This window comes from Anabas testudineus, chromosome 4 (genome assembly GCF_900324465.2).
Source record: "Anabas testudineus chromosome 4, fAnaTes1.2, whole genome shotgun sequence".
In the NCBI taxonomy this organism is placed as follows: Eukaryota; Metazoa; Chordata; class Actinopteri; order Anabantiformes; family Anabantidae; genus Anabas; species Anabas testudineus.
In genome coordinates, this window is record NC_046613.1 from 11,657,394 (window position 1) to 11,669,122 (window position 11,729).

At 43.3% G+C, this 11,729-nt stretch overlaps 1 protein-coding gene across 2 annotated transcripts in view; it reads right to left on the reverse strand.

The window, feature by feature from the left end:
* The window catches only part of tle2b (TLE family member 2, transcriptional corepressor b), a 68,268-nt gene extending 56,896 nt beyond the window's left edge, over positions 1-11,372 (reverse strand). For both annotated transcript variants that reach the window (XM_026345087.1, XM_026345085.1), the window contains exons 1-2: positions 10,509-11,372; positions 139-236 (exon numbers count right to left, since the gene is read on the reverse strand). In XM_026345087.1, the coding sequence (XP_026200872.1) occupies positions 139-236; positions 10,509-10,532 (122 nt within the window). In that variant the 5' untranslated portion in view covers positions 10,533-11,372. The remainder of the gene's footprint in view (positions 1-138; positions 237-10,508) is intronic.
* Positions 11,373-11,729: the final 357 nt, after the last annotated feature.

Here is an 11,729-nt window from a genome sequence, read left to right on the forward strand (position 1 = left end):
TATTGACCACTGACATACAGCATCCATCAGTATCCAGTATGACTATTAGAAATACAACATGGGCATGTGTGTATATTTACTGTAGATTTACACACAATGTGCCTATGGCACATGTGCAATGTAAAATTGTGTGTGTACCTGTGATACTGAGCCTGGAGGAACTGGAATTCCTCCTTGATACGATCCAGAGTTTCCAGGACTGTGAACTTGAAAGACTGGCCTGGCTGCAAGGGGACCTGCACAGAAAACACAGAGAGAAAGAGAAGAATGAAAAACTGACACCGAGGCATGCATGTGTGTCTGTACAAGAGAAGATTGAACTGTATGGGTTGTGTCTATGTGCACTGGGGTGCACTATACAGTTTGAGTGTGTGTGTGTGTGTGTGTGTGTGTGTGTGTGTGTGTGTGTGTGTGTGTGTGTGTGTGTGTGTGTGTGTGTGTGTGTGTGTGTGTGTGTGTGTGTGTGTCAGAGAGTAAGAAAAAAGCCAAGATGAAAGTGAGAGGGAAGGTCACTTCCCCTTCCCACACATCATAAAGCCTTGTCCTCTCTCTCTGTTCTCCTCCTTCTCTAATGACTCTGCCTCCTTCTCTCTGCTGCCCTCATCCTTTCTTTCTCTCCTCTGCCTCTCCCTCTCTTCCACATTAGCATCCTCTCCACTCTGCCAGGTTGCTAATGTATTCCAGCCTACAAAGAGCTGAGAAGGGAGGAAACGTCAAATGAATAACTTATAGGGAATCACAGCACTGTCTCTCACCTGCTAAAAGCTAAAAAAGGCCAAACAAAACAAGAGCCTCCCAGGGGTCTACTTCCACCACCAGCAACCTTCCACATCTGGCTAAAGCCATCCACCTTCTCCATAATGTTCATAAAAGATTGAGATACAAGGGCACTATGGATTCTTTTTGATGCCGCCACTGTTGATGTTTGGGAAAGGGGCTGGAGTAAGCACAATTGGTTGACAAGAATATAGTACTTTTTGCATCCTTCTTCTCCATTTCTCTATGTATTTTCTTTGGCTACTCTCCTCTGCGCTTTAGCTTGGGGAGGATGCCAGGTGGCTCTGTCTCTTGTTTTAAGCCTCTTCTTATCACTGGTCACTGAGCAGCCTCACCCAGAACATGAACGTTCACACTATCCCACCTAGATCACACTTATTTCTGCACAAGTGCTCTTACTGCTACCATACTGTAGACACCAAAAAAACTCATTACCTTCCATTCTACAAATACTGGCCACTGTGCTCATGGGGCTCCTAGTCAAGCCTAGAGTATCACAGATGCCTGCGGTACTGGGTGAGTGATTCTTCCTCTGTGCCACCTAATCACCTATATTTTTAAGCAGCCAATACCAAAGTGCAGCAAGCAAAGAAAACTGTAAATTTCATCTTTACTGAACCAACAGCAAAACAGCAAAAGATGTAACGAAAGTGAAAGTGAAACGAGCTAGGATATTATTTCTTATAAGAGAAAACATGTTTTTTATTTGTAATGTTTTGTTTTCCTATTCAAATCAATTTTATTTGTATAGCACCAAATCACAACAGGTGTCATCTCAAGGCACTTTCCAGTGTTTATGATTTAAGACCTTACAAAATAAAAGCACTAGGTGACAGTAAAGAGGAAAAACTTCCTTTAATGGAAGAAACCTCCAGCAGAACTAGGCTTAGGGGGGGGCGGTCATCTGCCTCGACCGGTTGGGGTCGGTGGAAAGAGAAAATAACAGCAGGCAACAAAAAACAACAACAGAAAAAAAACATTGGGCAGGTTGGTAGGGCCAGTAACTGCACTACAGCTCCAAGGCTGAGGATACCTGCAGAAAAGTGCAGAAAGAGGGAGACAGAAGGGAGGAAACACAACTAACTAATCTAATGACACCATGGTCCCTTGATAAGGTACCTAAAGATAGAACTTTCTCTTTTAAAAGCACCTATAAATTCATCCACCCCCCCTTTGTTCACCTGTCTACCATCGATCCTTTTATTCATTCATCCAAACCGAGCAACACCGTGTAGTCGCTACAGCGCAGCTGGGTGGCTATCGGCCTGCAGCTATGGCTAAAAGATTGGCGGTTTCAGTGGCGGGGCTTCATTAGTCTAGACAAGCACAATTCAATTAGATTTCAATTAGTCCAATGGTGGAGGTCAGAGACGCGGTGGGTTCCCCAGTAATTAATCCGCGGAGCCGAGCTGAGCTGAGCTAAACTGAGCTGAGGCAGGCATAGCGGGGACATCTAGATGGCTGGATGGGCACAACACACACACACACACCCTCAGGGTATGTGTGTGGGAGGGGTGGAGGAATGGGTTGGATAGATGGGGGGTGTCTGCCAACAGATCCCCACTGACCTTGATTCACACTATACACACTCAGTGGGGGAGGAAAAGAGGGGAATGAGGGCGGGGTGGGAGGGATGGATAGCGATCTGGCACATATACAGACACACATACCCATGTGGCACAATGAAAAACACACAAATGTATACTACTGTACATACAGATTCACACTTTACATACAAACGCAGAACGCATAAACCCACAGCGGGAGAGGGAGTAGGGATGGAGAGATGGATTGACAAAAAAAGGTGAGAGAGAGATTGATACTCATCTGACAGACAGAGGAATGGATGGACTGAGGGATGGAAGGAGTGATAGACTAGCCTGACATTCTTACAGAGGAATGAAAGAACGGGCAGAGAGACAGGTGATGAAAGAGCAGTGTGGCTGCTGACTGAGAGATAGCCAGCCATTCATCCACCTGACACTACAGGGAGAGGGAGAGAGAGAGAGACTACTGTGCTCTGTCCATCAGTCTGTGGTAATACTGCTAACACCATCTGCTACTAAAAACACACAGACACATACTAATACGGATGCACACAGAGTGCTGCTTGTTGGTTACATCAGCAGCACAAAGTCATATAACAAAGCCCGTAGTCACAGATCAGGATTCAACAAGAGATCTGCGAGTGACAACTGTTGGTGTCAACATGGCGTCCTCTGCAGCGTGCCGATGAGAAAGATTTGAATGTCTTTCATCTGTTGGACAAAAACTCTAAAATGTCTTTTCTTTTGATTTGCCAGTTGCACCTTTTTGAATGAGTTTCATGGACCCTGCAGCAAGAAAACTTCTTACGAGCATAAAGGAAATGAAAAATACAAAAAAATATAGATTTCAGTTATAAAGGTCCTCAGGCAAAAGGAGAAATTTCCCTGCCTGTGCTGAGCTCTTCCTGACAGGATGAAAAGACGAGCAGACTAGTAGAAAGCTGGTATCAAATTAGTTCATGCTTATTACTAGTAATAGTAAACTCAAGGACACTTGAGCAGGTAGAAGTCAAGTGTACAGTAGGTATATATAGTAAGCTAACTAATGGTATAAATGTGCATTCATCTGCAATGTTTACTAAGATGGAGGCATCAGCAAGTCGTGCCGTATGTACACCAGAACAAACATTGGTTGTTGGAGTGCATGTGTGTGTGTGTGTTTCGTCTCTCCTGTATTGTGACAGATGGTAGCCCAGACTGTTAGGGGTCCAATAGCGCATCACGAAGGGCCAAAAAACAGGCTACTGCCTCCTGTGTTTTCATGTGTGTTTATGTCTATGTGTGTGTGTGTGTGTGTGTGAAACTCAAAACTGATCCGGTTAATCTAGGGGGTGGAGGAGGAGAGACGAAGAGAGGAAAGGGTCACTTGTGCACAAACAGGCGCATATATGCACACCATGTGGTACAGCAGTCAATCACAATTGGGCAAGCTGGCACGGGCAAGCACAGAATTAGGAGGGATTAGCTGTGCAGGGATGGGAGGGAGTTAAAGGGAGGGGAGGAGTGGCGGGTGAAGCCTGTTTCACTGTATCACGTAACACAACGGAGGTGGAATCCACTGGCTGTGACCATCACCTGTCTGTGATGTTTAACTGTGTGTGCCCTGTGAAGGTACCTTGTATAATTTTCATGTAAACCATTTAATATTTATATATTTATTATTTATTTAAATCATTTATTAGTCATTGAGTGTACCTCACCAAAACACACCTTGTGCATCCTCGAAGGCTCGTTTTTATAAAACATTTTCTTTTTTTTTTTTTTAAATCCATGTTCACTTGCCGAGGTTTTCCATTTTACTGCATATGTGGGGGAATGTCTACTCTTCTTTGGTCATTAACACCACTTCCTTGCTATTAGAGAAATAGTGTGAAACCAGTGGCAGGATGTGAATCGCAATCATGCGAGTATGGTAACAGGAATCCACTCGTAAAACAGTGCTGCTAGATGCAAAAACTGGGCAGGGTACCTTCATTTTCATCATGGCTGCCTTTTGTTTTTCTTGTGTTAAATGAAAAAAGCCAGCACCACCAAAATCCTGTGTTATTGTGCACCCACAATTGTTTATTGGTATAGATACTAGAAAGAGGAGATGTTTTAAAGCGCCTTTACAGTGTCTTGCTGGAAGATAAATACATTATCAACAACTTAATCAGGAGAATTTCTCATTGTGCAAATTTAATGAACTCTGTCAACTATCATCTCCAAGACTTCATCAAATCTTATTGTTTGAGTCCGTTGAGTAACCTCCATTACTTCCCGTCAGTCAGTTTTCTTACATTTCGTTTTAATATTAGATCAGTCTTGGTCTGTCTGTCCCTCTGTCAGTGCCTCTGCCTGTCTGACTGTCAAATGGAAGTCTTCTGATATAGCAGCTGCATGTTTTTACCCACCACTGGCAGCGGCTCTTAGAAATAGACAACTGTGAAACAGATACATGTCTGACGTCACTGAGAAATAAATGATTGTGTCTGTCTGTGTATCTTCTTCGTCTGTCTGTTTAACCCCCGGCACATGCACTTAACAACAGATGAGTATTCACATGGTATAAGCAGGCATGCCTATGCATGGATATATTCACTTGAACCCACAAACAACAATGCCTTCTCTTTCTCTGCAGTGTCATTCATCCCTCCTTTTTCTCTCTTTTCCTTCTTTACTTTTTCTTCTTAGCCCCTTTGTTCTTCCTTTTTCCCGTGTCTTTCTGAGACAAGCAGAGACACATTCAGATAGCACATAAAATAGTAATTGGCTGGTGAATTATTTACGAAAAAGGCATATGAATAGATGAGAAATACCAAGAGTAGCAGAGGAGTGTCAGTGCCCCTGTGTACATGCCTGTGTGTGTGTGTGTGTGTGTGTGTGTGTGTGTGTGTGTCTGCTGATGTGAGCAGCAATGAACATAAAAAACACCTCATTGGTTTGTGTGTGAGAGAGAGAGAGACGGAAGAAAGGCTGCAATGAAACTTGGGAATATAACTTACATCAGCAGCCTTTTTATGAAGCCCCCATATTTTTACTTTCCTGTCAGTCAGTTCTTCGTGAATTCTGGAGAGAGAGCCACCCTGCCAGCATCCCAACAATACAAGTTCATTTAGAAAAGTGTTACTGTTTAGAGTTTGCAGCCCCTTTGTTGTGTGGACAACCAGTGAACATCTTTACCAGTCATTTATTTTGCCAGCTAGCTAATCAGTCATCCAGTTTAACAGTTAATTAATAAGCCAGCACTGAGTGAGTCAGTCAGTCAGTCAGTCAGTCAGTCACGTAGCTAGCCAACGAACCAAAAGTCAGACAGACAGTCAATCAGAGAGCTACTCAGTTAATGCTGCAGCCCACCAGTCAGCCATTAAGCCAGCAGTGGATTACAAATCAGGGAAAGATTGGCAGCCAAAAGAGTCGGTGGACTCCATCCAAGCCTTGCTGTGATCATTTCTTTTAATGACAAAGAAAAGAACAGGGAACACAGGATTTGAGGATAGAAAATGGCCTGTTTTTTTAATCAGAGAGCAGACTTAATCTGGGCGGCAGCTGATGTTTGAGTAGAAGTTGCTGGCTGCTTGTATGACTTTTTGCTTGCTCTTTGGGTTGTCTCACTGCAGCTATATTGTTGGTGTTTGACTTTTTGCCATTTTGCGGGGTTGCCTTTGAAATGTAGAATCAAATTAAATGTAAACAAGAAGAGGACAAAGGAAAGGAGGGGAGAATGTCATCGGTGGGAGGTGACAGCAATCCGCTGTGCTGTTTACCGTACATGGCTTTCATTACAGCCACAAATGTTGGGGAAAAACAAACTGCCTGACACAGCTGGACGCCAAAAAAGACAGGTCCACTCTGTGCAAAAACAAATAGCACACAGTTGCATGTCCAAAAATCTCACTCATACACATCTGCAAACACATACACACAGCTTAAGTAGTTAAGTTTGTCTGCAACTACAAAATGAAGTCACAAATTCCATCTTATACACATTGACACAGCGATCAAAATGGCCCTGGCCTCATTAATAAAGCATATGTGATTTCTGTGGCTGCATACTTGGCGTCAGTTCATTTACTTGGCCGTAAAAATTAAGTGTTACCCGACTCATGGCCAAATGAAAAGAAGGACACCACATGCACATTCACAGATGATTATGCATTTTCAGTCTACAGATTTCCAACAGTTTCTTCAGTTGTACCACAGACTAATATCCTTGCTTCCTCTGAGCTTCTGCTTTTCATATTTCTCTCATTATCCCCCAAACATCCTCCTGACACTTCTAAAGCAGAAAGTGACGTTCATGGACAATGTAATGATAATGATCTGATCAGATTTGATTAGTTATTCACAGTACTGTTTTTAATTCAATGCTGTAAATCTAGAGCATTTGACACCAACTCAGCAGCTAAAGCGGCCAACGCTGCACTAAGGAAGTCCAGCTTTCTGTCTTTCTCTTTCACACTCACTCTTTCTTTCGTCATCGCATGCTTGCTGAGTAAACTCTGTCTGATCTTAGTCCTCTGGGATCAGCAGCTGAAACTTCTGGAGGACAATTTGGGGAAAAATGTGTAGTATGCCTACACACACAGTGACAGGTTTAAGTAGACATTGAGCTAAATCTGTCTAGATTCTGCTGTAAATGTCCAGAGAGTAAACCAGAAAGCTGCATGTGGAAGTAGAGTTGTGCTTTTCAACTTGCGTGGGTTCACATACTTTTTCCACTAGCAAAATTAGGTTTTTATGGTTGTTCTCAAGAAAGACACGAAAGATCAGGATTTCTTTTTTGAGTTATAATTTTAGGCACGTTGTATGCACAAGGTTGAAATTAGGAAAAATGTGAGCGTGCGTCTTTCGTAACGATGAAAACACAGTAAATCCTCTCTCTCTGTCTCAGATATTGGGGTGTGGTAGCCAATCAAGGGCTTGTACACGCACAGCAACAGTCGAGGTCGGACTGGGACATTATTTATTGTTATTGTTGTTGGCACACAGAGCACACACATGCACACAAACCACTACCGCTCTCCTTTCCCTTTCCTCTCCCAGATCCAAACACACTTTAACAGCTGCACGCACACATGCACAAGCACTTTTACAGGAACACAAGGACACATACAGACACGTACATTGTGCACTCACACCAAGGCGTACTGTACATATACACACAAAGACACTTAACACATACGAGCAAATGCATGCAAAAAAAAAAAAGCACAAAAAAAAAAAAAAACACTGCGCACACACCTCAAATAGAATATGTACATGCACACATTTATACAAATCTAAGTCAACGAACAAGTGAACACACACTGGTAATACAAAAAATGTATACACTCACAAAGCACGAAAGGGACAAGGACACATAAAAAGAAGTCACAAACAAAAAAACACACATTAACACATCTCACACAAATGCTCACACACCCACATTCACACAGTTCTGATAATGCTTGCCACAAAAATCCAGTGGAACCAATTACAGCTCTGCTCGCCTGGCAAGTCAGCCCTTGGTTTTAACCCTTTCCTACTGTGGAGTAGGGAGAAGAAGGTCTTACTTCTTTTCAGAAAAACACATAACTCTGCTTGAGTCTTGGATGTACAGTGCATTTATATGTTTATATTGGAAACACCTCCAAAGGGACAAGTAAAGGGTTGAAAGGAGCAGCTCTGAAGGCAGCTCTGTCTGCTCTGGATGATGTTTGCTTTCAGGAAGTGGACCATGAGACATGATTGACACCAGCAGGAATACATCAAGCCTACAGTAAACAGTGTCACGCCTGTTTTCTAGGGTGCCACTTAAGCAATGTGATGGGTGGTTATGTACCACAAAACCACCAAACAATATGTGAGAGGTTCATTAAAAAGGCATTTATTTACTTAAAAGCGCAGTGCGCACTATTTTCCAGCACAACATCCTAAATGAACTTTTTATCTTGAATTTCATACAGTCAAAGTCACCTCCAGTTCCAGAGCGTGTAACAGCGATATGAAAATCAACTTGGAGAAATTAGCTCTTGATCAGTAATCTTACTTTTTGATCAAAGGTTATGACTTTGTGGTCGTGCAGTAGCAATTGGAGACTTCAATCAAAACTAAACTGACATTTGAAAGTCAGCAGCTGCATAACTTTTGGTTTTGGAATCGTGGCTAAAGCGTGTGCATATTTAGACCCCGTGAACTCACTACTCATGTATTTAAACCCAGTAAGTGAAAGATTTATGTGACAAATACATGCTATGACTATTCCCCTGTAAAAATGGGCAATTAGGACACTTAAACTATGAAAAAATGACACAGGGAAATGTAGATTCCTGCTGCAGATTCCTGCTGTGCTTGGAGAAACAGATTGACTGAAAAAAACAGGGTGAACTGCATATTTTATAAGCTAAATAACCTTAAACTGAATTTATAGGAACAAACACACATACAGATCCATTTTGTACACATGCACAGGCACAGACTCTGCAACCACAAACATACAAAAGCATGAAAACGCAAGCAACACACACACACACACACACACACACACACACACACACACACACACACACACACACACAACTGTTCTTTGCACCCTCACACCTCTCCACAGATCACATTTCATAGCAACACCAGAAATAAAGTTCCACTGGCAGAGGAGGGCTGCAGAGGTAGAAGGAGACAGAAAAACGTGAGAGAGACAGAAGGGGAGAGATAGAGGCTATCGATCGGTTGGAGTTGGCTCAATCTGGGATTGAACTTTATCACAAACGCAGAGCATCGCAGCAGGAAGCTCTCTGATACGCCTTTAAAGGAGAGAACAGAGGAATGTTCACACTCTATTCTTCCTTCGCATCTCCCATTCATTTTCATTTCTCTTTCCACCCCCGGCCGTGCCTTTTTAAGGAATTCGTTCTCTCTCTTCTTTTTCAGCTCTTGCATCTTTCACTTTCTCCTTTTGTTTTTCACTTCTCTCTTATTTCTTTCAGCGTCTCTCTCTCTCTCTTTCTCTCTCCTCTCCCTTCCAGCGGCTGGCTTATTAGCATTCTCTCTGTATATATAATTGATTCCTCATGCCTTCCTCTTGTGAAAATGTCATTCATAATTCTGTGTGATAGCTAGCTGGCTGGCTTGCTGGCTAGTTGGCTGGCTGGCTCGCTGACTGGCTGGTTGGCTGGCTGCTGCCTGGCTGACTGTGTAGCAAAGTGGCCACTGACCCATTTGTAGCAGATTCAAAGAGACTGACAACCAAATCTGATTATAGCAACCGAACCGGAGCCCATGTGAAACAAATGGCCTAAGCCAGACTGAGCCTAAGCTGCCATTCATCTGTCTGTGCTTTTTAGTCTTTGTATTTACCCTTTATTTTGCCTAAGCAGGTAAATTAATGGCAAATTATTCACTTTTTATAAATGTTAAAACTGAAGAAGGTAAAAGAGATTAGGGAGGTATTAAAGGTAAAGTACTTGTGCACTCACAAAGCTTTCTTAGTGGTAATTGAATGAATTAAGTAATATTACTTTCAATTACGGTCTGTGTGTGAGTGTTTGCGTAGCAGCAGAAATAAGCAAATGGACAGCTGACGGTCGGACAAACTTTTGCACACATGCACATACTCTAGTGCATCTCAGCTCTATTGTCATTCAGGTGCTGCCATGCACACAAATGGTGTCACACATACTGTACAGTACATACACACCGAGATGAATAAAACACATACGAACACACATGTAAACGCACTCAAGCTGAGAAGTGCAGACGCAGTTATATGCCACCTACACAGCCAACCACCAACAAGATCTCAAAGGCACCTGGGTGCAGCTGACAGAGAGGGAGGTTGTGTGTGTGTGTGTTGTTGTACTTGATACATATTGAGACCAGAAAAAAGTATTTTCCTAACAGAATAAGGACATTGTGGCCCGTTCTCACAACCTCAAAGGCTGTTTGAGGGTTGGCAGTCTGTTTTAGGGTTAAGCTAGGGTAATACATAATGTCAATCAGTGTCCTCACACATAACGACAAAGACATAGGGAGACTTGAGCAGAGAGACATAAGGAGAGGCCATGAGGAAATAAATAGAGGAAACAAGATAAGAGGAGCAGAGAGGCAAGAAGAGAGAGAGAGCAAAAAGAGGACAGAAGAAGACTGGACATGAGACACAGCCATGGAAAGAAAGACAGAAAACAGTAAGACAGACAGGAGAAAGAGACATAAGGAGGTACTTACCGGATGCCTGCCCTGAGGGTACATGATCCCAGGAGAGGAGAGGCTGCCAGTCCGTTTGATGGCCAGGTTAGTCCCCTGGCCCTCCACTCCTCTGCCCTCCACCGGTTACTTAGCCTCACACACACACAGACCCACACTCACACACACTCAGTGAGCCCGGTCCCTGCTCTTTAGCTGGACTGAACACAGTAGTCTTTACTCTTGCACAGTCTCTCTCCTTCTTGTTCTTCCCAGCTCTCACTCTTTCTGTCTTCTAAGGCGAATTCCTGTTGACATACAACTGAAAAGTGCTCAGTCCGTCATGCTGTTTACCCATCAGGGACATGATAAAACCTGGAGCACCAGACTTTACCTCATTTGTCTTTGTTTCGCCAAAACTAAAGTCTCAGTTTCTCCTCCTCCTCTTGGTCTTGATGTCTCCCTCTCTTTCCCTGTGATCAGTCAAGGTCCACACAGTGACATGACACAGAGAATTTCATCCAGGCTCTCCTCTTCTTCTCCTCCTCCTCTTGTGCTCCTCCTTGTGCCCCTTCACCCGGCCGTCCAATGGCGAAACATAGAAACATAAACACACACTCAGCTCTGTCCAAATAGTCTTCTTCTCTGATTTTTCCTCCTCGTCACCCTCACGCTGACACACTGAAGCCTCTGCCTTGACTGCTGCCGCAGAAAAGAAGAAGAAGGAAGAGAAGAAGAAGAAAAAGAAGAAGGAGGAGGGAGGGGATAGGCGAGGGAGAGAGAGTGAGAGCTTTGTTTTTAATCTAAATGTGGAAAAAAAAACGCAAGAGGAAAGCAGGAAAGAACAGCAGGTCAGTGGAGGATCCAGCGGGCTTTTCAGCAGCAAGCCCTAGACTGTAATATATTGTGCCTGTTGGCTTCAACACAAACAGGACAGGCTGCTAAAGCTCCTCTTAAGGTGGAACTGAGTAAAGAGAGACCCACTCACAGAGAGAGCGAGAGAGGCAGAGAGAGGAGAGAGAGGCGAGAGAGGCAGGGAAGAGAGATGGATCCCTTTTCAGTTGTGGTCAGACAGACAAAGCAATCAGTCATGCACAAAGACTTAGGCTCAAACTGATATGAATCGAGATTCACACACAGACGAATGCTCCAACGCTCAAACACACATTCACGACAGCCATAAAGGACAGCAGCACAAGCAGACAGATAATAGTTATCTAGAGCGATAAGTTTATTACTCTGTTTACGCCTTGCATTGAAACG